This window comes from Dipodomys spectabilis, unplaced genomic scaffold, assembly GCF_019054845.1.
Source record: "Dipodomys spectabilis isolate Male_0828 unplaced genomic scaffold, ASM1905484v1 ptg000573l, whole genome shotgun sequence".
NCBI classification, from domain to species: Eukaryota; Metazoa; Chordata; class Mammalia; order Rodentia; family Heteromyidae; genus Dipodomys; species Dipodomys spectabilis.
In genome coordinates, this window is record NW_024871250.1 from 1,623,576 (window position 1) to 1,649,640 (window position 26,065).

Genomic DNA, 26,065 nt, shown 5'->3' on the forward strand with positions numbered 1-26,065 from the left:
CTGTGAGACTCTCATCTCCAATAAAAAAAAGCCAGACAAGCCGGGCGCTGGTGGCTCACGCCTGTAATCCTAGCTACTCAGGAGGCTGAGATCTGAGGATTGAGGTTCAAAGCCAGCCCGGGCAGGAGAGAGCGTGAGACTCCTATCTCCAATAAACCACCAGAAAACCGAAAGTGGCGCTGTAGCTCAAGTGGTAGAGCGCTCGCCTTGAGCTGAAGAGCTGAGGGACAGCGCCCAGGCCCAGAGTTCAAGCCCCACAACCGACCAAAAAAAAAAAAAAAAAAGCCAGACATAGTGCTTTGGCTCAGTGGTAGAGCACTCTAAGCCAAAAGGAACTCAGGGACAGTGCCTAGGCCCAAAGTTCAAGCCCAGGACTTGTAAAAAGAAAGAAAAAAGAAAAAAAAAATCAGCTGGTGCCAGTGCCTATAATCCTAGCTACCCAGAAGGCTGAGATCTGAGGATCACAGTTCTAAGCTAGCCTGGGAGGAAAGTCCATGAAATTGATCATCTCTTAACTACCCAAACCTGACAGTGGAGCTGTGACTCAAGTGGTAAGGGCTAGCCTTGAGCAAAAAAGCGAAGTGGCAGTTCTTGGGTCCTGAGTTCAAGCTCCAGGACTTGCACACAAAAAAGCAAAAACCAGCCCCTTTGTGACTCTAGGGGATACTCATTACTGCAGCATACCCTGGTCTGAACTGACTGATACATATCACGTGGCGAAGGGAAGTTCATGAGGGCTGCCCTGCAGAACTGCATCCCGCACAGAAGAAGCAAGTGTTGGTTCCTGACCGTGCTTATGTGTGAATATGGGGTGGGGTGGGGTCGCAACTGGGTGTCAGTACCTCGTTTTTCTCCAGGCTGTACTCCTCCATCATCTTATCCCCCTGCTCCTGGAAAGTGATGATAATCAAGGCCACGAAGATGTTGACAAAGAAGAAGGGGAAGACCACGAAATAGACCACGTAGAAGATGGACATTTCCATGCGGTACCCAGGGCTGGGGCCCTGGTTCTCAAACGTGGCGTCCACTGAATGCTTGAGGACCCTGTGGGGAGTGGGCAGAGCAGGGACAGGAATGGACAGAAGCATGGAGAGGAAATGGAAATGACAGAAAAGTTACCTTTACTGATAAGGTTACCTCTACAACAAAGGTTGGTGGTACTTGTACTAAGTACCCAGTACTTGTGCTAAGTACAGTGTCGGTGATACTTAGGCTAAGTACCCACTTGTTCTAAGTGCCAGGTTGGGCTGTGTTCATGCTAAGTATCAAGTACTGCTAAGTACCAGGGTTGGCAGTACTGATGCTAAAGCACTGAGTACTTCGGCTAAGGATCCAGGTTAGCAGTAATGGTACTAAGTGCTATGTACCTGGTGCTAAGTACCAGGGTGAGTGGTTGTGATTCATCAGCAACATGCCTAATATTTTAGTGATTTTCACAGCCACCCTCTTGGGGCTACTACTGGCTCCATCTTGCATGTAGGGAAACTGAGGTACATAGATTGCAGGGGTTTTCAAAGCAGGAGAGAAGGGCACAAAGACTACAGCACTTTAAAAGCCCACAAGGAAGAACTTGTCAGAATTGTAAGTGATGAGGACCCCCCTCTTCCCCGTCCTCCGGTGGCCCCCACATTTGGGGAGACCTGTGCTAAATGCCAGCAGGGGACGGGTGGGACTCCAGAGGTCCCCGGCCTGCGCCACAGAGGAGACTATGGCGAGGATAAGCAGAGGCCACACAAGGCCACGTGTCCAGACCCACAAGGTCACGGCCGCCGCCGTTTTGTGGGAGGTGGCACTGGGACTTGAACTCAGTACCAAGCTTTGTACTCACTAGGCAGGCTTCACCCAGCCCATTTTGTTGTCATTATTGTTTGGACAGGGTCCTCAAGCCTTGGATGGCTATCTTCCTATTTTTGCCTCTTCTGTAGCTGAAATGAACAGCTGTGCACTACCTTGCTTAGCACTCTTTTATTTTAAATTCTTGGGACACCGAGCACGCCCTGCATTGAGCCACACCCCATCACTGAGCGACTTCTCTGAGCCGAGGTCTCTACAAAGCCACACCAGTCACTGCGCCACGCCCCAAATGCTGAGCCACGTCTTATCACAGAGACAAACCCCACACAGGGCCACGCCCCCACCTGGAGCTCTACCCTATCACAGAGACACTCCCACACTAGGCCACGCCCCCGCCTGGAGCTCCACTCTAACTCAGAGACACTCCCCACACTGGGCCACGCCCTTGCCCGGAGCTCCGCCCTATCACAGAGACAGGCCTCACATCTGGCCACGCCCCCACCTGGAGCTCCACCCTATCATCCACAAGGGCCTTCATTGGGCCCTGGGCCGCTATAGTCTCGCCTCCTACACTGAGGAGCCATGCCCCCACCATGGCCACACCCCGACGCTGAGCCCAGGGCAAGCCCTCACCCAGAGCTGAGCCACCCCTCTAGAAAACCAACCCTCACTGAGCTACGCCCTAGCCAAGCCTTAACCACGGCCCCAGCCACTGGGCTGCCCACCGGCCTCAAGCCTGTCCCTTCACACCCTAGCAAGGTCCCTGCTTTGGGATCAGAGCCTTCCACCCTCATTCCCCCCGCCCCCCCCAGCTTCCCACCGCCCTACCAGCTGGCCCCGCCCCTCTCCCCGGCCCCGCCCACCCAGCCACGCCCTCACAGGCTCGCACCGACCACGCCCGGGCCCCGCCCCGGCCCCGCCCCGGCCCCGCCCCGGCCCCGCCCCCGCTCACTGCGGCCAGCCTTCCCCCGTGGACACGGTGAAGAGGGTGAGCAGCGCCCACAGCACGTTGTCGTAGTGGAACTCGTACTTGCGCCACTCCCGGTCCCGGGCCTTCACCTCGTTCTTCTCGTACAGGAGGTACTTGCCCCTGCGGGACGCGAACGTGAGGCCCCAGCGCCCTGCGGCCGCAGACCCAACATCCAATCTCTGCACCCAGAGGGCCGCGGGAGGGGCAGGAAGCCGGGGCTCATTCCCCACTGGACCCAAGTGTCGTCCCCCCCCCCCCATCTTTTGTACGGACACGAGGTCTCCCTAAGCTGCCCAGGCTGGTTTTGAACCCCTGAGCGTGAGTGATTCTCCTGTCTCTGCCCCCTGAGTAGCTGGGGCTACAGGAGTGCGCAGGTGTGCCTGGCTAGGAGCCATCTCACAGCCACAAGCAGCCCAGAAACCGATCTGGACGCCTGTGATCCCGGCACTCGGGGGGCTGAGCCTCTCCAGTGACATTTAAAAAATAGTGCCAGGCACCGGTGGCTCATGCCTGTCATCCTAGCTACTCAGGAGGCTGAGATCTGAGGATCACGGTTCAAAGCCAGCCTGGGCACGAAAGTCCATGAAACTCTTATTTCCAATAAACCACCAGAAAGCTGGAAATGGCGCTGTAGCTCAAGTGGTAGAGCACTCGCCTTGAGCTGAGGAGCTGAGGGACAGCGCCCAGGCCCAGAGTTCAAGGCCCACGACTGACCAAAAAAAAAAAAAATAGTTTCAGAGATAAAGTATTTCTAGTTGTTTCTCTGGTGTCTACAGCTCCTTCCCAGTTATTACAAAAATGGGTAATAACAACCAATTGTCCTTGATCTGCAAAGACAAAAAAATATATAGTAACTAGTAGCTGGGCAGCCATGGCTCACGCCTGTAATTGCACGGTTTAGGAGGCTGAGATCTGAGGATCGCGGTTCAAAGCCAACCTGGGCAGCAAAATCCATGAGACTCTCATTTCCAATGAACCTCCAAAAACCAGAAGGAGAGCTGTGACTGAAGTGGTAGAGCACCAGCCTTGAGCAAGAAAAAAAAAAGCTCAGGAGCAGAGGCCAGGCCCTGAATTCAACACACACACAAATATTACTGAGCGGTAGACAGAGTTGGGCAATTGCTAGGCAATTATTTGGCAAGGAGCACTAGGTTATTATTATTATTACTTCTTTTTGAGACAGGGTCATGGTATGTATGTAGTCCTGGCTGGCCTGGAACTCCCGATCCTCCTGCCTCAGCCTCCGGAGTGCTGGGATTATAGGCATGTGCTACCAAACTCACCTACCTTCTGGATCCTATGTGGGGATGCTTGAGTGTCTTTAATTCCAGAACCATTTTATTTGCTTTTCCCAGATTCAACACAGCTGCAAGGGTGCAAGTTTCCGTGCTTCCCAAGGGTTCCCGCCACGGCCTCTCTCCCCATCCACACCCCCCGCACACACACACGGGGCCCCACAGATGACAACTTACCGACAGTCTTTCTCAAACTCCTTGGACTCATCTGTGCAGTGGAAAAACTTTCCTTTGAACAGCTGGACAGCCACCACGGCGAAGATGAACATGAAGAGCATGTATACAATGAGGATGTTGAAGACGTTCTTCAGTGAGTTCACCACGCAATCGAACACCGCCTGCGGGGGGGGGGGGGGGGGGCGAGGCAGCATGAGGCCAAAGCACCCCCGGACCCATACACCCATGGGGTCTGCCTGCCAGCACTCTGGGGGCTGTGGGAAGACATGGGATCATTTTTTCTTTTGGTTGTTATGGGGCTTGAACTCTGGGCCTGGGCGCCGTCCCTCAGCTCTTCAGCTCAAGGCGAGCGCTCTAACACCTGAGCCAGAGCGCCACTTCTGGCGGTTTATTGGAGATGAGAGTCTCACAGCCTTTCCAGCCCCGGCTGGCTTTGCACCTCGATCCTCAGATCTCAGCCTCCTGAGTAGCTCAGATGACAGGTGTGAGCCACGGGCGCCTGGCATCTTTGCTGAACCAACTTTCCTGTCTGTGTCCCCTGACCCAGACGGCAGAAGGACTATGCATGTCCCGTCCGTCATCTAGAGATGAGGGACCAGGGCAAGTTCTGCGCCACTGTGCAGAACTCTGGAATCTGAAGAGGGTCCCACACAGAACACCCTCACTGTCATCATTTTGGGGGTGATAGGTGAGTCACTCAGGAAGGGCTCCTGACTCCATCGGAGAGAGAACTTTTGGAGTCAGACTCAATCTTGTTTTAATTTTGCCAGTCCTGGGGCTCAAACTCTGGGCTTGGACACTGTCCCTGAGCTTTTTGCTCAAGGCTAGCACTCTACTACTTGAGTCATAGCACCACTTCTGGCTTTTTCTGTGATTAATTGGAGATAAGAGTCTCACGGACTTTCCTGCCTGGGCTGGCTTTGAACCGTGATCCTCAGATCTCAGCCTCCTGCGTTGCTAGGATGACAGGCGTGAGCCACCAGCGCCCGGCCACATGTAGCTTTTTGCTGGTTAGTTGTAGATAAGAATTTCACAGACTTTTCTGCAGGGCTGGCTTCAAACGGTGATCCTCCAATTTCAGCCTCCTGAGTAGCTGGGATTATAGCTGAGAGCTGCCAGCGCCCGGCTGCCTATTTTTTTGGTATCTGAGACACTTACTTCTGGCCCAGGCTGATCTGGACCACGATCCTCCTTTTTATGCTTCCCATGAAGCTGGGATGGCAGGAATGTACCACTGCAGCTGGCTCGTGGTCACAAATTGCTTCAGAAACTTTTTTTTTGCCCAGGCTGGCTTTGAACTGGGATCCTCCCTAGGTGGGCCTCTAAGTAGACAGGATCACAAGCCAAAACTTGTTTTGCTTTCCTCCCTCTCTCCCTTCCTCCCTTTTTCCCTCTCCCCCTCTCTCCCTCTCTTTTCTCTTGTCTTCTCTCTCTCTGAACAGCAGCTTTTGGGAATGGGGTCCTTGCACCTAAAGTTCCTGGAACATTTCCATAATACAGAGATTTTTTTTTTAAAACTCCACACGTTTTACTGCTAGGAATTTGTAATAACACATTTCTCCAGCCCGGAGCTGGCAGCTGAGCCTTTTAACCCAGCTACTCACCATGCTGAGATCTGAAGATAAGGTTTAAAGCCAGCTCAGCCAGGAAAGTCCATGAGACTCTGATGTCCCATGAGCCAGCAAACAGCCAGAAGTGGAGCTGTGGCTGAAGTGGTCGAGCACCAGCCTTGAGTGAAAATGCTCAGGGACAGTGCACAGGCCCTGAGTTCAAGCCTCATGATTGGTGTGAATGCACATGCATGGGCATGGCACATGGGCACGGGCACATGTGCGTGCACGTGCACACACACACACCACAGACAAAAAGCTTGTTACCAGTACCACATTTAAAAAATTCTAAAAAGTTAAAAAATTTTAAGTTAAAAATCTGGGCTGGGCGCTGGTGGCTCCCGCCTGTAATCCTAGCCACTCAGGAGGCTGAGACCTGAGGTTCGTGGTTCAAAGCCAACTCTGGCCAGGAGAGTCCGTGAGACTCTTACACCTAATGACCCAGCAGAAAACCTGAAGTGGCGCTGTTGCTCAAGTGGTAGAGAGCTTGCCTTGAGCTGAAGAGCTCAGGGACAGCGCCCAGGCCCAGAGTTCAAGTCCCACAACTGACAAGGAAAAAAAAAAAAAGAAAACAAAGAAACTATTTTTCCTCCCTCAGACTTGGAAACCTGTCTCAAGTCTAGAATTCACTAGGTATACCCAGGCTTGGCTTTGAACTTCCAATTGTCCTGCCTCTGCTTCTCCCGGGCCGGGATTACAGGCGTGCCCTCCCGTGCCCGGTCAATGTGGGGTCTTGAGCGAGGCTCAACCCGACACGGCGGGCCTCCCTCACCAGCCTCACCTTGAGCTTCGGCAGGCGCTTGATGGTTTTGAGAGGCCGCAGCACCCGGAGCACGCGGAGGGATTTGATGGTGTTGATGTCCTTCCCTTTGCTGTTGCCTCTGTGGACGATGTTGGGGTGGGAAGAGAAAAGGCAGAGGTGAGGTTGGGAGAAGGGGGGCAGGGCTGACGTTTGGTATGATTCCCCATTGCCCCGAGTCTAGGAGTTTGGGGTGAGCTTGGCACCCCCCAACCTTGGCTTTTTAGAGCCAGTGAGGTTGGTTTTTTGTTTTCCTCAAGGTTGGTGCTTTACCACTTGAGCCGCAGCTCCACTTCTGGTTTTTTGTTGGTTCATTAGATAGAGATCGGAGTCTCATGGACTTTCCTATCTGGGCTGGCTTCGAACCTTGATCCTCAGATCTCAGCCTCCTGAGTTGCTGGGATGACAGGTGGGAGCCACTGTTGCCAAACTTGGTCTGGGGGGGTCAACTGCCCCGCCGCACCCCCCCCCCCAGTTCTTGTGAGGCCTTTGTTCTGGTGTGTGTGTGTATGTGAAGATCCTATGTTCTTTTTAAGGAGGGCCATGGCGGGCAGATGGAAGCCTTCCTCCTTCTAGAAGCATCTTCGGAGATGCTTGGGGTGGTGATGCACACCAGGCCCCCTCCCTCGAAGCCAGGGACAGGAAATGACCACAGCCGAGGTCAGTGCCCCCCCACCCAACCTGGTGCCTGCACCTGGCAGGTTCAGCCTGCACAGGCTCAGCTAGTGGGGTGAGGGGACCCCTGGACTCCCCCCAGAACAGCATGGCGGGGGGCAAGATGCACAGATCCCCAAACCCACCAGCCTGGCTTACAGTGGCCAGCCCGCCCCGGGCATCAGCGCCCCCAGTGTCCCCCATCTCAGGGCCGCCCCCATCCCCTCCCACATCCAGCCCTGGAGCTTCTGAGTTCTGAGCCAAGCCAGCCTCAGGGCCACGAGTTCGAGGTGCTCAGGCCCCACACCTTCCTGTGTCTTCGGGCCATGATCTTTGGCCTCTGACTGTGCTGTAATGTTGTCATTTTTAAATTTTGTTTGTTTTTTGAGATAAAAGTCTCACTACGGGGCCCAGGCTGGCCTGGGACTTATCCTTCGCCTGCTTCAGCCTTTCCAGTGCTGGGATTACAGGCGTGCGGCACCGCACCCGGCAGCTGCTAAATCACAGAGGGGAAGAGTGTCCATTCTCTGCCCCAGCCCCCCCTGCTCCTGGCTCCTGGCTTGTCTGCGCCTCTGTCATCTGGGGTGTGTGTGTGGGGGGGTGTCACTGCTCACTCCAGTTCTCTGAGTCATTAGAAATGGGTCTCAAGGAGGGTGTACCCCCACCCGGTGAGTTTGGGACAAGAATGGTCAGAATCATCAGAATGACAGGATCAGATTCTACGTGTGTGTGTGTGTGTGTGTGTGTGTGTGTGTGTGTGCACATGTGCGTGCATCTGTGTTGGTCCTGGGGCTTGAACTCAGAGCCTGGGCACTGTCCCCGAGCTTTTTTTTTTTTTTTGCTCAAGGCTGGTGCTCTACCACTTGTGCCACAGCACCACTTCTGGTTTGTGTTTTTGGTGTTTAACTGGTGATAAGCGCCTCCCGGACGTCCCTGCCCAGAGGTTGGACCTTTGAACCCCGATCCTCAGATCTCAGCCTCCTCCTGAGGAGCTGGGATGACAGGCGGGAGCCACTGCTGTGGAGGTCTGTAGTCACTGGAGTAAGCGACAGGACAGCACTGAGAACACAAGGCCAGACAAAGGAGGCCCAGAAAGCACGTGGCTGACAGCAGGAATGGAGGACGAGGGGGAGAGGGAGAGAGAGAGAGTGAGAGAGGGAGAGAGAGAGACAGAGACAGAGAGGCAGAGAGACAGAGAGAGACTTTACCGTGCGCTGCTCCTGGGCAAGTGATGTGGCGGGGGAGACAGACGGTGAGTTTCCTCAGAGGAGAGAGAACACAGAACACGCGAACACGCGAACACGCACAGACACACGAACGCCTGGGCCCGGGCCTCCCCTCCCCCACCCCCGGGCGGCAGACAGACACCGCCCACTTCCAGCCAGCTGGACACCGGCCCGTCCACGTTCGCCCCGCCCCGCCCCGCCCCGAACCCCAGGGTCCACCAAACACAGATTTCCAGGAGTGGGGCTGCCCGAGGGCTGGCAGGAACTCCAGGAGCACTCGACACTCCTGTTGGCTGCTTAGAGCTGGCAGACCCCCTTTTTCCATTTGGGGCTCTGGGGAGGCCTGAGCTGGTCTTAAAGGAGGTGGCTCGGGAGGGGGCCTGGGTTTGATTGTGCTCATCAGCGCCAACGACCCTCCCCCGGGAAATGGGTGGGTGGTGATAGAATGCTCTGGAAATGGTTTGGTGCTGGGTTTGAACTCGGGGCTGTGCTTGCTTGTCAGGCACTTGGGTCATGTCCCCAGATCATTCTGTCATAGTTATTATTATTATTTTCTAATGAAATCTCACATTTATGAGCAGGCTGGCCTCAGACTGCAATCCTCCTATTTATACTTCCCACATGGCTGGGATGACAGGGATGCTCTACTGGGTCCAGCTATGCATTGTGATTGGGGTCTCCTGGCCTTTTCTGCCCTGGAATTGCTATCTTCTCAATCTCTACCATCTTTGCCTCCTCAGCCTCCTGAGGAGGAGGAGCTGGGATGACAAGTGTGAGCCACAGCACCCGGTCAGTGATACATTTTTAGAGCACACAGAATAGCTTCGCTGCCGCGGCCTTCTCCTGGGCTTCCTCCAGGCTCCTCCCCCCCCCCCCCCCCCCCACCTCTGGCTGTGGGAGTTTTAGCTTCCTGCTTTCTGGGCTGGTGCTGGTGGAGTTTCCACCAACACTGATTTCCACTGATCTGCAGTTTTGCTGTGGCGCGTGGTGTCCTGCGCGCCCATCCCTGGCCTAGCCTGTACCAACCCAGTGCCCTTTTGCATCGGAGGAAGCCTAGTGGGGTGGTGATTTGCGAGGGTACACGGCCAAGCCAGCACCAGCGCTGGATTCAAACCCAGAGCTGCCGATCTTGCACTCAAACCTCAGAGCTCATCACGGTCGGGGGAAAAAAAACAACAACAACCCACAAAAACCCAACTTGATCGATGCCTTTGGCAATGGGGAGGAAATTGCCAATTGGCTTCCTGGAAATGTGGTTGGTGGGCACGGGTTGGAGGCGCTGCCGGCGCTGCCGGGCCTGGGCCTGGGGAGGCCGGGCGGCACCAGGCCGGTGGCGGGCAGCGGGGACAGGGTCGCCACCGCCGGCCACTGCCCCGCCGCAGGGCACCCGGTCGCGCGGCTGATGACACATGGGTGCGGCTCACGGTTAGTGGATGGACGACACACATGCGCACGCGCACGTGCACACGCGCACACACGTACACACACACACATCACCGAGAAGCAGGAGGTCTGGAAAGGTTCTGGAAAGCTCCAACAGAGCCTTTGGGGCTCCCCTGGGGCTTTGGCCCCTGCTGCTGTGGCTGCAAGGATATTTTAGTTTTTGGTGCCAATCCTGGGCCCTGAACTCAGGGTCTGGCGCCGTCCATGAGCTTTCTTTGCTCAGTTCTGGCGCTCTGCCATTTGAGCCACAGCGCCACTTCCGGCTTTTGGGTGGTTCACTGGGGATAGAGTCTCAGGGACTTTCCTGCGCAGGCTGGCTTTGAACCTCGATCCTCAGACCTCAGCCTCCTGAGTAGCTAGCATGACAGGCAAGAGCCACCGGCGCCTGGCTTCCTTCCCTCCTTCCCTTCCTTCATTCCTTCCTCCGCGGGGTTTGAACTCAGGGCCTCGTGCTTCCTAAGCAGGTGTTCTACCCCTTGAACCATGTCCCCAGCTTTGTTTTTCAGCCGGGGTCTCAGGTTGGTCTTCTCCCACCTGTGCCTTCCCATAGCTGGGACTGTGGGCCTGAGTGACTCCACCTGGCGAGTCGGTTGAGCTGGAGGGGTGGGGGATGGCTCCTAAATTTTTTTTTTTTGGTCTGGTCGTGGGGCCTGAACTCTGGGCCTGGGCGCTGTCCCTCAGCTCTTCAGCTCAAGGCTAGCGCTCTACCACTTGAGCCACAGCGCCACTTCCGGCTTTTTTTCTTTTTGTTTATGTGGTGCTGGGGAATCGAACCAGGGCCTCAGGCATGCAAGGCAAGCGCTCGACCACTGAGCCACCTTCCCAGCCCTGGCTCATAAATTTTATGCTGTGGCTGTCTTCCATTCTAGATTCTTGATCTTCCTAAACTCTTACACCTCCCCTCCCCCAAAGCTGCTAGGATTCCAGGTGGAGGATGGGCTATCATTGGAAACAACGGGGTTAATCTACCGTCTGTAATCTTCACCTCCGTCTGGGCCCAGGGGACAGAGCAGAAGGTGTGGCAGAGGAGGGGGCGGGCCTGAGCCCCGGTCCCCGTCCATTCCTAACCAGACAAAAGGCAAAGGCCTGGCGGGCAGCCCGTGCCAGACACCGGCCAGGAGGGGGGTTCGGGGCGCGGGATCTGGGGGGGTCTCCTCTCCCATCCCATCTCATCAATTCAAGGTGTTCTGGGCCCGACGCATGCGCCGGCAAGACCTCCCACCTGCCTGTGCCCGCGGGGGCTCCCGGTGACCTGAAGGCCCTGGAATGGGGGTGGGGGGGCGCCCCTCAGAACGGAGCTGAAGGGCACCGGGTAGTTTACAGATGGACTCAGAGGGGAACAGTTGAAGCAGTTTGAGTGGAGGCTGGGGGCGTGGCCAGGCGTCCGGGGCGTGGCCAGGCGTCCGGGGCGTGGCTAGGCATACCGGGTATGGCCCACTGACAAGGGGGCGTGTCCCAGCGCTAGGGGAGTGGCCGCGTTAGGGGTGTGACTCCGGCAAGGGGCGTGGCTTGCCATCAGGAGGCGTGGCTCCGTGCTGAGGGCCTGGCTAGCAAGGCAGAGTGTCTGCCTAGAAAACACCTGGACCTGAGTTCAAATCTTCGTACCCCTTCCTTCCTCCTTCCCCCCCCCCAAAAAAAGACTTGTGGTGACTTCAGAGACCCTAGGCGTAGGTCGAGGGGTGAACACCCCCCAATGGCGCCGGCGCTGGGTTGACAGGCCGGCTCTGAGGGCTGCCGGCTCCCACACAAGAGGCCCCCCCCCCCCCCCCCCGCGGACTTTTCTCAGGACACAGCTGGCAGAGGCCGCACTGTGTGGGGGCCCTGTCCCCGCCTTGTCTCCGGAACCAGGGACCCTGGGACCCTCGTCCGGGCCCAGCCTGGCCTCATGGGAAAGGAGGAAGCTGAGAAACAGAGAGGAAGGGGGGAGGAAAGGGGAGAGAGGAGGAGGAAGTAGGGAGGGGAGGGAGAGCAGAGCGGGCTGGGCGGGCCCCGCGGCTCCGCCCGAGATCAAGCCACTCCAGCTGGAGGGCTGCAAAACGCTGCCACCGTTTTGTCGTCGTTTGTTCGTTTGAGACAAAGTGTCACCATGTCACCCAGCCCCCCACGGGCTGGGAGACAGGAGTGGACTGCCATGCCTGGCCGGAAAGTTCTGTCGGCATGCTTTGCCCACGGATCTGCCGCGGTTTAGTGTTTCTTATCGGTGTGCACTGAATGTTACATTATTAAGGAAACTGCTTGTCATTCGTACACACATACAAACACATATGTATGCGTGTATGCGTGTAAGCATGTACATGTGTGGGCATGTATGTATGCGGGCATGCATGTGTGTAAGCATGTACGCATGCATGTATGTGGGCATGCATGTGCATAGGCATGCATGTGTGTGGACATGCATGTATGCATGTATGTGTGGGCATGTATGCATGCATGTATGTATGGACATGTATGCATGCATGTATGTATGTGGGCACGCACGTGTGTAGGCATGCATGTGTGTGGACATGCATGTATGCATGTGTGTGGGCATGCATGTATGCATGTATGTGTGTGGACATGCATGTATGTACGTACGTGTGTCATGACACGGCTGTGCAGTCTAGGTGGCCCAGAACACTCACAATCCCCCACTTCTACTTCCAGAACATTGGAGGTTACAGGTGAGTCGCCACCCTTGGTGACCCCCATCTGCTTTTCAGGGGCGCTCTTTCTCCTTGAATTTGCTGTGCTTTGTTTTCTTTTTCTATTTCTTTTTGTTTCATTCTGGGGCTAGAACTCAGGGCCTGGGCACTGTCTTGCAGCTTTTTATTTGTTGATATATTTTTGCTCAAGGCTGGTGCTCTACCATTTGAGCCACAGCTCTACCTCTGGTTTTTTTTGCTGGTTTATTGGAGATAAGAATCTCACAGGAGGGCTGGGAAGGTGGCTCAGTGGTAGAGCGCTTGCCTTGCATGCATGAGGCCCTGGGTTCGATTCCTCAGCACCACATAAGCAGAAAAAATAAAAAAGCCAGAAGTGGCGCTGTGGCTCAAGTGGTAGAGCGCTAGCCTTGAGCTGAAGAGCTGAGGGACAATGCCCAGGCCTAGAGTTCAGGCCCCATGACCGGATCCAAAAAAACCCAAAACATTATAATATCATGGGGCTGGGAAGGTGGCTCAGTGATAGAGCGCTTGCCTTGCATGCATGAGGCCCTGGGTTCGATTCCCCAGAACCACATAAGCAAAAAGAAAAAAAGCTGGAAGTGGTGCGGTGGCTCAAGTGGTAGAGCGCTAGCCTTGAGCTGAAGAGCTGAGCTGAGGAACAGAGCCCAGGCTCAGAGTTTAGGCCCCACGACCGGACCTCCCCCCCCAAAAAAAAAGAATCTCACAGGTTTTGTTTTTTTTCCTTGCCCAGGGCTGGCTTTGAGCTTTGGTCCTCCGATCTCAGCCTCCTGAGTAGCTGTAGCTGATTCTAGGTGTGAGCCACCGGCACCTGGCCTTGCTTAGCATTCTATTTATTGGCTACAGTGTTTCCTGATAGTGCAGCAGAACCCTGACTGTATATGCCAGTGCTTTAATAGAGGACAATGCTTGGTATGTTGGGGCCCTGAGTTCCATTTCTATTACTCCAAGGGAGGGGGAGGGTTAAGAGGGATGGGGGAGGAAGAGAAGAAAGAAAAGCAGACAAGGTGGCCACGAAGGCAGAAGAGGGGGAGAGGAGAGAGGAATGGGGGGAGGGGGAGTCAGGCGAGGGCTGAGTCCCCTCCTTGGTAGCATGGACCCTGCCCTGGGAGGCACCCAAAACCTTTGGCGACTTCCCGTTCTCTGAACACAGCTTGATGCCATGCATTGCCAGGAAGAGGAGAGCAGCAACTTCCTGTAGTCCACCCCTGGAAATGGGCCCCTGACTTGGACCCCACTGTCAGGCCCAGGTTCCTACTACATCTGGCTAGCAGGAACGGGGAGGGGAAGGCACAGGGGACCCCCAAATCTTACTATGGAGCTGTCTTTGGGGATTCCCACCCTGGGGGCACAACCAAGCCCCCCCAAATTCTCTGGGTTTGGAGCTTCTCACAAATCTCAACCTGCCTCAGTGGAGGGGTCGGCTGCCAGGGCCCGGGAGCTGAGAGGGGCTCAGACCCTGGGCCCCATCTTGGGATGCACCCCTATATCAGGCACCCCCTGGGCTGCCCAGGGTCTGGGCTTCATCTCGAAGCAGCCTGAGGGCGCCATCTTGAAATGGATACCCAGAATTTGAGCCAAGGCGCTGCTCAGTCTTTGTAAGAACATGTCTGTCCTTTGGGGTGTCAGCTGGGGGTGACTCCGCCCCGCAGCTGGAGGGGGGGGAGGGGATGCCGTCCAGAAGCTGGACGTCACATCGGGAGCGACTGTCCACCGCACGGGGCCATCTTGAAAGGGCTGCTCAGAACCAGGGTGCCGTCTAGAACGGACGCTGCCCCACAAGGTGGCACCCCTCTTGGAGAAATCGCCCCCTGCAGCGGGGTGAGCCGGCCCAGGGCGGCGTCGGAGGAGAGATGCAGCCAGAGCCAGGGCTGCACCCGCGGCCTGGAGGCCACAGGTGACGTGTGTGTGTGGTTCTCAGACACACTCATTTCCGGGTTGTCTTTTTAGGGGGACCATCCCCCAAAGAGACAGCGGCGAGCCGGGGAGGGGATGAGATGTCGGCGCTAGTCTACAGAAGCGGCGGCGGCGAGGCGGTGAGTATGGGGGGCCTCAGGTGGTGGAGTCATGCAGATGCAGCCCTCCCGGTGCATGCCCCCCCCCCCCCCGCACCCCTCGGCCACAGGGAATAAAAGAGCTCCATGGAGGCCTCGAGGGGAGACTTACGTGAAGGCAAAGGCCACCAGGGCCCCACTGACCACAATGAAGTCCAGAATGTTCCACAGATCGCGGAAGTAGGCGCCCTGATGCAGGACAAGCCCCAGGTCGATCATCTGCGGGTAGGGAGGGCGGTGAGGAAGAAGGGCGGGACAGGGGTCACAGCCACCTGTCTGCCCTGGGGGAGGGGTGCCCCACGTGGGGGAGGGGCGCAGGAGGCCTGCTCTGACTGACAGGCTCTGAAGCCCAGATCCTGGGGCAGGGGAGGGAAGTCTGGACTCCCCTTTGTCTGAACCCCAAGTCCACAACCCTATGAGCTCTGCCTCCCAAGAACCTGCCCCCCTCCTTTGTCCCCTCCCCCTCCTTTCCCGCCCATGGCTTCCAGGTCCCGCCCCTTCCCTGTCCCTGGGGTCACCCTCCTGCAACCCTAATGGATGAGCAACGGGGGTACCGGGGGGACCCCCAAGACCCTCACCTTGATGACCATCTCGAAGGTAAACACGCCCGTGAAGACGTAGTCAAAATACCGCAGCACCTGGGCGGGAGACGGAGGGGTGGACAAAAGGGGACACGGGGTCAGCGGCTTGCTCTGCTCCCCCCAGCCCCCTCCCCACCCCCTGCCTCCCCCTGCCCGGATGCTCAGCGACCTGGTACCAGGGTCTGCGGGGCTCCAGGGACAGCGGAGGGTGCTGTTACCAAGCAGGGCCACCAGAGGGCGCCGGAGACCACGCGAGCCGAAGCCGCCCCCCCCCCCGGCTCTGCAGGGGGTGCGCGGCTGCCTGGAAGGCCGGTCGGAAATCTGCCCCCCCTTCTTCCTGTGTGCCCGAGTTCAAATACCACTTCCTCAGGGAAGCCGCCCCCCGGCCACCTGCTTAAAAATGCCACTTTTGGACCTGGTTGTGTGTGTGCGCGTGCGCGTGGCTCAGCGTAGCCTAGGTAAGGCCCTGGGTTCCCCTCCCTTAGCGATACAAAAATGACAGGGATACAATCTGTGTCTCCGCTTCTGGGGCCCTTCACCCCTCGCGAATCTGCACCCCTCGGCCCCGCCCTTCTGGGTCCCGCCCATCTTCCCAGGTCACCCCTCAAGCACAAGGCCGCCACTTCCTTGGCGCCCCCAGCTTAGGATACGGTCAAGGCTCAAGGACTGTTTGCTGTGCCGGGCTCGGTGGCGGACACCTGTAATCCCAGCACTCACCCAGCACTAGACACCCGACCTGTGCCGCGCGCAACCTGCAGCCTCCGGGGGCCGCGGCCTCCTGCCGCCCCGGGGACGGGCTGCGTGGGGGCGGGGGGCGGGGGCGCGGGGGGCGGGGGAGCGGGGGGCGGGGGCGCGGGGCGGGGGGGGGCGGGGGGCGGGGCGCGGGGGAGCGGGGGTGGGGGGCGCGGGGGGCGGGGGTGGGGGGGAGGGCGGGGCGGGGGGGCGGGGCGTGGGGCGGGGGGGCGGGGCGTGGGGCGGGGCACGGGGGGCGGGGGAGCGGGGGCGGGGCGCGGGGGGCGGGGCGCGGGGGCGGGGGCGGGGGGGCGGGGTGGGGGGTGGGGGGCGGGGCGCGGGGGCGGGGGTGGGGGGAGGGCGGGGCGCGGGGCGGGGGGCGGGGGAGCGGGGGGCGGGGCGCGGGGTGGGGGGGCGCAGGCGCAGGGTGGAGTGGGGGGCGCTCACGTTGTTCCGCGGGGCGTTGGGCTGCACCGGGTCCTCGGCGGCCAGCGCGATGCTGCTCATGGCGATGACCACCAGGATGCACATCTCAAAGTAGCGCAGGTTCAAGATGTAATGGCACAGGCGGCGGAGGCTGTGTGCGGGGCAGAGGGGCGGCCAGAGGCCCTCAGACCACAGGCTCCAAACCCTTTCCTTCCCCGCTCCACCAACCCCCTATTATCTCATGACCCCCGTCCCCCCAACACCACTGCTCCGCAGCCCCCAAGACACCGGGTTTGGTACCGGGTTTGAGACTCTTTTTTTGTTTTTTTGTCGGTCGTGGGGCTTGAACTCTGGGCCTGGGCGCTGTCCCTCAGCTCTTCAGCACAAGGCAAGCGCTCTACCACTTGAGCTACAGCGCCACTTCCGGTTTTCTGGTGGTTTTATTGGAGATAGGAGTCTCACGGTCTCTCCTGCCCGGGCTGGCTTTGAACTGCGATCCTCAGATCTCAGCCTCCTAAGTAGCTAGGATTACAGGCGTGAGCCACCAGCGCCCGGCTGGTACCGGGTTTGATGTCAGGGCCTTGCCATTGCTAGGCAGAGGTTCTATCCTGGAGCCACACCCACAGCCGTGGAGCCACGCCCCACACAGAACCACGCCCACAACCCAGAATGAAACAGTCCACAAAACCAGCCTTCAGCGATCGAGCCACACCCACAGATAAGCCACACCCACAAATGTGGAAACACTCCCACAACTGTTCAAACCAGCCCCAACGCCACGCCCACTGCGACCTAGCCACGCCCCTGACAGCCACGCCCCCAACCAGAGCCCTGTCCTATGGCATTTTCTTTTCCTTCCTTCCTTCCTTCCTTCCTTCCTTCCTTCCTTCCTTCCTTCCTTCCGTTCGTCGTGGGTCTTGAACTCTGGGCCTGGGTGCTGTCCCTCAGCTCTTCAGCTCAAGGCTAGCGCTCTACCACTTGAGCCACGGTGCCACTTGTGGTTTTCTGGTCGTTTATTGGAGATAAGAGTCTCACGGGCGCGGCGCCGGTGGCTCACGCCTGTAATTCTAGCTACTCAGGAGGATGAGATCTGAGGATCGCGGTTCAAAGCCAACCCGGGCAGGAAAGTCCATGAAACTTATCTCCAATAAACCACCAGAAAACCAGAAGTGGCGCTGTGGCTCACGTGGTAGAGCTCTAGTCTTGAGCTGAAGAGCTGAGGGACAGCGCCCAGGCCTAGTTCAAGGCACACGACCGACAAAAAAAATAAAAAAAAAAGTCTCACAGACTTTCCTGCCTGGGCTGGCTTTGAACCACGATCCTCAGACCTCAGCCTCCTGAGTAGCTAGGATGACAGGCGTGAGCCACCGGTGCCTGGTTTGATAAATTAATTTTCTTGTATAGTCGGAGCTTTTCCCTGGGCCAGCCCAGAGCCACGACCCTCCTACCTCCACCGCCCAAGTAGCTGGGATTACAGGCAGGAGCCGGCATGCCTGCCTAACCATTTCTTAAATAAAAGGAAGAGGTCAACTACATAAAAAGGCGGGGGGGGGGGGGGGGGGGGGGACGGGGGCAGCCGTTCCTGTCAGCTTCTTTGGTGTCAGGAAGCATTGGGGGAAATGGAGGTTTTTAAAGAGGTTTCTCTTCTGGGACGATGTGATCGCTGTTTAGCACCTGGGAGTGGACAGGACACGCATGTGCTACCTCTCTTCCTCAAGGAGGCTCGAGAGAGAAGGCTGTTGGCCGGAGGCCATGCAGCCTGCAGTGCACCCTTGGGCAGCGGCTGCCATGGGTGGTGGTGCGGGCTGTGGCTGGGTGGATGGCCACCATGGAGGGCATGGGCAACTTGGTGACCGTGCGGTTTCGATCTGGGGGGCAGTGCAGGCTGGGGGCCGGACTCACGGGTTGGTTGTGGACAGGATGAACATGGAGCTGTACGGGGGCATGGGCTTGGGGCCATCTTCCCCGGAGTCGTCTTCCTCCTCCTTCTTCTCTTCCTCCTTCTGGGACGGGGGGTCTGGGTTGGCATTTTTGTTCACTGTGGGCAAAAACATGACACAGGTCTCCCTCCAGCACTTCCCACAAGCCTCTGGGCACCTTGTGCCCAGCAAAGCACCTGCTGTCTACCTGGCCTCCTCAGGAGAAGCGAGATGGCGGCCACAGAAGGGGAAATCCAGGCACAGGATTCTAGCCACACAGCTTGGGAGTAACAGAGCTGGGATTTGAACCCCCAGGCTGGCAGGCTTCAAAATGCCTCCTTCTAACCCCAACATGCTCTAGAATTTTGATTTTGTGGACAAGATCTTTGCCTGGGACAGACATGTGGCTGGGGCATCTTTGTTGTTTTTTTTTTTTTTTCTTCTGCTACTGGGGCTTAAACTGAGGGGTTCCACCTCTCACTTGGCTTTTTGGCTCAAGGCTGGGGGCCCTCTACCACTTGAGCCACAGCTCCACTCTGGCTTTTGTGTGGTTCACTGAAGATAAGAGTCTCGCTTTGGGGGGGTGGGGGGGGGGGGGGGGGGGGGGGGGGGGGGGGGGGGGGGGGGGGGGGGGGGGGGGGGGGGGGGGGGGGGGGGGGGGGGGGGGGGGGGGGGGGGGGGGGGGGGGGGGGGGGGGGGGGGGGGGGGGGTTTGTAGATCAAGCTGGTCTCAAACTTGTAAGCCTCCTACTTCTGTTTCTCTGCAAAGACCCCCCCCCCCCCCCACCATTCTCCTCTGGGCTGGAAGCGGTGTCTCAGTCTTTATAAGAGATAAAGTCAGATTCTTCATTCATTAAATCCAGGTGCTGGTGGCTCATGCCTGTAGTCCTAGTTACTCAGGATCTGAGGATCATAGTTCAGAGCCAGCCTGGGCAGCAAAGTCTGTGACACTCTTATCTCCAGTGAACCACCAGAAGTGGAGCTGTGGCCCAAGAGGTTAAGCATGCTAACTTTGAGTGAAAAAGCTCAAGACAGCACCTAGGCCCTGAGTTCAAGCCTCAGGATGGGCAGAGAAGAAAGACAGAAATCCTTCATTACCCATCTCACCAAACACAGCATGGGAGTATGTCTGTGCTTATTTTCCAGGGGGAGAAACTGAGACCAGAAAGGTGGATCTCCCCAGGAGAGGCCTTTACAGCTGGGGGGAGAAGGGCAGCTGGGCCTGGACCCCGCAGGGCGGAGGAAGGCCTCACCTTGGACCACGGTGTGGTTGAGGGCGGGCGGGCAGGCGGGCGGGATGTCCACCGCGGTGTGGTCGGGCTTCCTGGCAGGCTTGGCTGAGTTGTGGCCGCTGCTGGGGTTGGTGACAATAAGGCTGTTCTCGGGGGTCTTGGGAGGCCCAGGGTTGGAGGGGTTCCCGGGGTTGTTGGGCATGCGGCGGCTGGCGGTGTTCAGGGGGTTGGTGGCCGTGGTGGACGGCGTGGGTGCAGGCCCGGGCTCCATGCTGTTTCCCATCTTGGCCGGGCTGTGGGAGCCGCCGCCGGGGTGGCCCAAGCTGTCGTGGGGACTGGCCGATTCCCCCGTAGCCAGTTTGTTATTCTTTATATTGTCGATGTCCTCGGCCAGCGGTGGGTCTTGGCGGCCCAGGTCCTGCTGGATCGGCCGGGTGGTCGATAGGTTGGGGCCAGAAACCGGGACCCCTGAGCCCTGGTTGTCTCTGAGGAAGTCGGGGGGGGGGGGGGGGGGAAGAAATCAGAGAATAACACGATCCCACCAATCATTACAACTGGGCATCTGGAAGTCCAGTCCAAGGCTGAGGGGGCATGGCTTAAGGACAGAGCACTTGCTTAGCACGGGTAAAGGTCCTGAGGTCCACTCTCAGCATCTTACACACACACACACACAATGGTGCCCACTTCAGCCAATTCCCAGGCCAAGCCACAAGTCTCCATAAATGCTCATCATCGCTTTCCCGCCCAGATCTCTGCCTGCCACCCTCCCAGTGAGGCTCTGTCGCAAGACACAGCGCTAATAAAATTCAATGAAGAAAAAAAATTTCCTGTCTTGAGTCTACATGGTTCCCACCCCGAAACTTCTTGGTGATGCCCACAAACCCCCATGAGCTGCCAGGCGGGTAGAGGATACCACATCAGTCAAACGACACTACACACACACACACACACACACACACACACACACACACACGGCAGTGCTGGGGATGGAAGCTGGAGCTAACAGGTGTTAGGCAAGTGCTCTATCATAGTGCCACGCCCCCACAAAACGCCACGCCTCTGAAACCACGCCCAGACGAGCCTTGCCCCACAAGCCACACCCACTGCATAAACCACACCTCCACAAAAGCCACCCGCAGAGCCCTCATGCCAGCAAGCCCTGTCCACACAAAGCCACGCCCCAAGCCACGCCCCCACCCCGTGGAAGATACAGATGACAGGGGCAGCTGCAGCTCTGTAATCCCGGCACTCAGGAAGCTGAGGCAGGAGATGGCTAGTTCCAGGTCTGCCTGGGCTACACAGTGAGATCCTAAGTTAAAAAATAATTCAAGCCCCTCTCCTCACAGGAAAAAAGAAAGAAATATGCAAAAGAAGGCCACTCCAGTCGGGCCTGTTGATTAAGTGTTGAGGGGATCGCAGGCAATGGCAGGAGCTGCGCAGCCCCCACACAGCACAGGACCTGTTCCTCTGGCCCCGTTGGGAACCCAGGATTCTACCTATGTACCTTAACAATTAAAAAGCCAAGGCGTCTGGTGTCCCGAAGGGCTTCCTACGGGCCAACCACCAGCACCACTGTCCTCGTTCCCTCATTCTCTTTTTAGCCTCAAGTAGGAAAGTAGGATGTTGTTACGGACTCTTTCCAGAGGGGAAACAGAGTCACTTCCTCGGTTTATCTGAACTGCACAAGGAAATCTGTCAGTTCACAATGATGGGAGACTGGAAAGAAAAAAAAAGATACATTGTAACCCAAGAGATCTACTTTGGAGTTACACGGTGTCAACCCAAGAGGTCTAACATGGAGCTGTTACTTGGTCTCATCAAGGGAACAATGTTAAGACCGCCCAAGCCGAGGAAGCTCAGCGGGAGAGCTGTGTATCAGAGTGGAGGCGTGGCTCAGCGAGGGGGCGGGGCCAAGCGGCAGAGCAGCCTGTCAGCGTTAGAGGCGTGGTTCAGCGAGGGGGCGGGGGCTCAGTGGTGGAGCAGCCTGTCAGCGTTAGAGGCGTGGCTCAGCGAGGGGGCGGGGCTCAGCCGTATGGGCGTGGCCTAGTGGTAGAGCTGTTTCCTAGTATATGGGGAGCAGTTCTGCACCACCGACAATGAAAACTAAGCCACGTGACAGCGAGCCCCAGGTCGAGGGTCTCCGTGACGTCACTCACTTCCTCCGGCGGTGCCGGCGCTCCTTGTCGTCCCTCCTCGCGTCCTGGTCGTAGTTGGCCGGGGCCCCGTGCCGGTGTCGCCTCCTGCGCTCGCCGCCGTCGGGGCCCTCGCCGTCGCCCTCGCCGCCGCGGGCCGGCCTGCTGCCCTCGCGGTGCCGGGGCCGGCGCTCGGCCCTGTCCTCGGCCGCCTCGTCCCCCGGCCGGCGGCGCACGCGGTGTCTGCGCGGCTCCCCGTCGGCGCCGGCGCGCGGCGAGCCCCCGCGGCCTTCCCTGGGCGCCCCGGGCCGGTGCGCGGGCGCCCTGCGGGGCGGCTCCCCGGGCGGGGGCCGCTCGGCCTCGGCCTCCCAGAAGTCCGGCGGCTCGGACTCGCGGCCGTACGGTCCCTCGCGGCTGGGCTCGGCGTCGGGGCCGCCCGGCCAGGGCCTGCGCCCCGCCAGCCCCGCGGGGGCCGCGCGCTTGCGCAGCAGCTCCTCGGGGCCCGGCTGGCCCGGGCGCGGGCCCACGGGCTCGGCGGCGCGGCTCTTGTTGGTGTTGTTGTTGCGGTTCTCCTGCGGGTCCACCACGAGCGGCCGGTCCAGGTGCGTCTTCACGTCGGGCCGCAGGTGGCGCGCGTACGTGGCCTTCCAGCGCTCGTCGGCCGCCAGCTCGGGGTAGAGCGCCTCTCGGCTCGCCAGCAGGTTGTGCTTGCGCATCTCGCTCGTGCGCTGCTCCCACACCGACTTGGCCGCCTTCTGGTTCCGCTGCTGCTCCTTCCTGCAACAGCCCGCCGCTGCAGCCCAGCCCACCTGCGCGCCCACCTGCGCGTCCACTTGCACGCCCACACGCACCCACCTGCGCGCCCACACGCACTCACCTGCACGTCCACCTGCACGCCCACACGCACCCACCTGCGCGCCCACACGCACCCACCTGCGCGCCCACCTGCTCCCACCTGCGCATCCACCTGCACGCCCACACGCATCCACCTGCGAGCCTACCTGCTCCCACCAGCGCGCCCACACGCACCCACCTGCGCGCCCACACGCATCCACCTGCTCGCCCACCTACTCCCACCAGCGCGCCCACACACACCTACCTGCGCGCCCACCTTCGTGCCCACCCGCTCCTACCTGCGCGCCCGCCTGTATACCACCAACGCACCCATCTTACCCACATGCACGCCCACCTGCACCTACCTGTGTGCCCACCTGCACACACACCTGTGCCCACCAGTTCACCTGGCTTGGCTTGGGGCTTTCCCCCTGTCTCACCAACGCACCTGGCCACGGGCATCAGCCACTGGTGGTCTCACCTGGGTGACGTCTCAGCCTAAGTGGGCTCCCAAACCCAGCCTGGTGGACTCCTACCAACCTTATAGGTGTCTTAGCCTAGGTAGGTGACCTCAGTGCTCTCCCTTCTGGGCAGGGGCAGGGCTTAGTGGTAGAGGAGTCACAGTGTCATGGATGTGGCTCTGGGCAGGGGCATGGCTCAGTGGTTGGGGAGTGGCTCAGATGTAGAAAGCAAGCCAGGAGGTCCTGGGTTCCATCCTCAGCACCGCAGAAATATATAGAGACATATATATATATACATATATATATATAATATGTATACATTAGATATATGTATGTATAATATATACATATATTATATGAAGGTGCTCAGTGGTAGAGCGCTTGCCTTGCATGCCTGAGGCCCTGGGTTCGATTCCTCAGCACCACATAAGCAAAAAGAAAAAAGCCGGAAGTGGCGCTGTGGCTCAAGTGGTAGAGCGCTAGCCTTGAGCTGAAGAGCTGAGGGACAGCGCCCAGGCCCCGAGTTCAGGCCCACGACTGGACCCCCCCCCCAAAAATAAAATCCTTGTTAAGAATTATTTTTTAATTTTTTAATTATTTTTTAAAAGAAGCTGGCTTTGGTGGGCAGAGTCTCCCAGCCTCCAAGAGGCTGGCCCCGCCCCGCCCCGCCCCGCCCGGGCCTGTGTGACAGCTCAGGTGGGTCATCGCTTCCCCGGGATCAGTCTACTGGTCTCCCGCACAGTCTGTTCTCCCAGGATTCACTATGAGCCCCTGTGAGCATCTGAGCCAGTCTCTAACCTCAAGAACCTCTATGGTTCCCGCCTAACATAACAAAACCCCCAAATTTTCCCCTTTTGGCACCAGGACTTTGCCTAAGCTGTTTGTCACCTCCCTGCCTTCATCTCCCCTTTCTGCTTATGCTCCTGCAGCCACCCTTTCTTGGTCCCAAAACATACTTCCTACCTCAGGGCCTTTACACATGCTGGTTTTTTTGTTGTTGTTTTTTTGGGTCCGGTCGTGGGGCCTCAACTCTGGGTGCTGTCCCTCAGCTCTTCAGCTCAAGGCTAGTGCTCTACCACTTGAGCCACAGCGCCACTTCCGGCTTTTTTCTTTTTGTTTATGTGGTGCTGTGTAATCGAACCCAGGGCCTCATGCATGCAAGGCAAGCTCTCCACCACTGAGCCACCTTCCCAGCCCACATATGCTGTTTTGTCAGCTTGGGACGTTCCATGCCCCGTAATCCCCATGGTTTCTTCCTCCTCTTCTTTAAGTCTTACCTTGCTGCTGCTGTTTTGCCGGTTGTGGGGCTCGAACTCTGGGCCTGGGCTCTGTCCCTGAGCTCTACAGCTCAAAGCTAGTGCTCTACAACTTGAGCCACAGTACCACTTCCTTTAAGTCTTACCATCTTCTAAATGAGGCCTTCTCTAATGCATTTAAAACCCCAGCTCGTGGGGTTAGCTCAGAAATGGAGCATTTCCCTAGGCTAGGGTGCATGAGACCCTGGGTTCCATCACCAGCTCCTCTCCAGACCCTCAAAAATCACAGCTCTCTCCACTCCCAGCATCCCCTGCTCTCCTTCTCAGTTTTATTTTTCTCTGCGGTTCAATTCCTTTCTGACAGAAAGATAGTATGTATGATACTTTCTTTTCTTTTTGGTCGGTGGTGGGGCTTGAACTCTGGACCTGGGCGCTGTCCCTCAGCTCTTCAGCTCAAGGAGAGCACTCTACCACTTGAGCCACAGCACCACTTCTGGTTTTCTGGTGGTTCATTGGAGATAAGAGTCTCATGGACTTTCCTGCTGGGGCTGGCTTTGAACCGTGATCTTCAGATCCCACCCTCCTTGGAAGCTAGGATGACAGGCGTGAGCCGCCGGCGTCTGGCACATTTTCTTATCTCATTTATCATTTTCCTCTCCCTGACTCAAATAGCTACACAATGGTGAGACTTCTTGTTTTTCTTTTGCTGGTATTGGGGTTTGAACTCAGGGCCTCATGTTTGCTAGGCAGGTACACTACCAAGTGAGCCTTTGCTTCTTGACGCTGAGCCACGCCCCTAAGATTAGCCACACCCACATCACTGAGCCCACCTCCGACATCTAGGCCACACCCAGATGCCGAGCCACGCCCCTAAGATTAGCCACACCCACACAACGAGCAACCTTCCACAGCTATGCCACGCCCAATGGGGAGCCACGCCCTCACAGACAAGCCACGCCCCCACTACTGAGCCACGCCCCAAGCCCTATCTACCACTTTTTTCTATTTTTTCCTTTGGACTCGAACTCCGTACCTGCTGTTTTCCAGCTCATTAGCTAGTGCTCTACCAACTGCGTCCCGGCCTCTAACCCCGGCCACTGTTTCTAATGGCGCAGACAAGCCCCAGTGGTTGGAACAAAAATGGGTGGTGAGAGGAGGGGGGGTCTCTTGCCAGGGCTGCGAGGTTGGGCGGCCCCCCTGCCCCGTCCCCCCACTTACACAGCTATGGACATGTTGGCTGCAGACAGGGGACTCACTTCCGCCACCTCCTTGGCTTTCTGCAGGGCGAGCTTCTGGTTGGCTGCCTCCTCCTCCTCTTGCTCGTCCTAGAAGGACAGGGACCCCAGTTCACACCGCCCTGGGGGGGTCCCGGCTCCCACACTGCTGCTGGCCTTGGGGGGGGGGACATCTGGTGCTGGCAGCGGCCGGGGATGGGGTGTATGATGACCCTTGCTGTCCAGGCCTGCGCTCTAGCCCAGGACAAACCCTCTTCTTGTGGTTTTGGGCAGTCCTGAGACTCGAACTCAGGGCTTCTCTCTTGCTGAGCAGGTGTGAGGCCGTTGGAGCCACACCCCATCCCACTGTTGCACTGCTTATTTTGCATATAGGATCTTATTATCCCTCCCCTTCCTTACCCCTCACTGCGATCCGCCTATTTTACACTGCCCACTCTAGCTGGGATGTGTGGCGCCACACCCAGATTTTTCTATTAAGATGAAGCCTCGAGGAAGTTGCGCTCAAGAGGTAGAGCGCTTGCCTTGAGCTGAAGAGCTGAGGGACAGCACCCAGGCCCAGAGTTCAGGCCCCACGAC

General features: G+C 58.0%; 1 protein-coding gene across 1 annotated transcript in view; it reads right to left on the reverse strand.

Moving 5' to 3' along the window:
• Cacna1a (calcium voltage-gated channel subunit alpha1 A) overlaps window positions 1-26,065 on the reverse strand; it is a gene marked incomplete at its 5' end in the record, with an annotated part of 64,459 nt that overhangs the window by 31,819 nt on the left and 6,575 nt on the right. Inside the window, 11 exon segments of the mRNA XM_042670642.1 lie at window positions 843-1,044; window positions 2,747-2,884; window positions 4,237-4,397; window positions 6,628-6,727; window positions 14,795-14,901; window positions 15,261-15,320; window positions 16,443-16,572; window positions 18,324-18,459; window positions 19,593-20,056; window positions 21,728-22,480; window positions 25,473-25,579. Of these exon segments, the coding sequence (XP_042526576.1) occupies window positions 843-1,044; window positions 2,747-2,884; window positions 4,237-4,397; window positions 6,628-6,727; window positions 14,795-14,901; window positions 15,261-15,320; window positions 16,443-16,572; window positions 18,324-18,459; window positions 19,593-20,056; window positions 21,728-22,480; window positions 25,473-25,579 (2,358 nt within the window).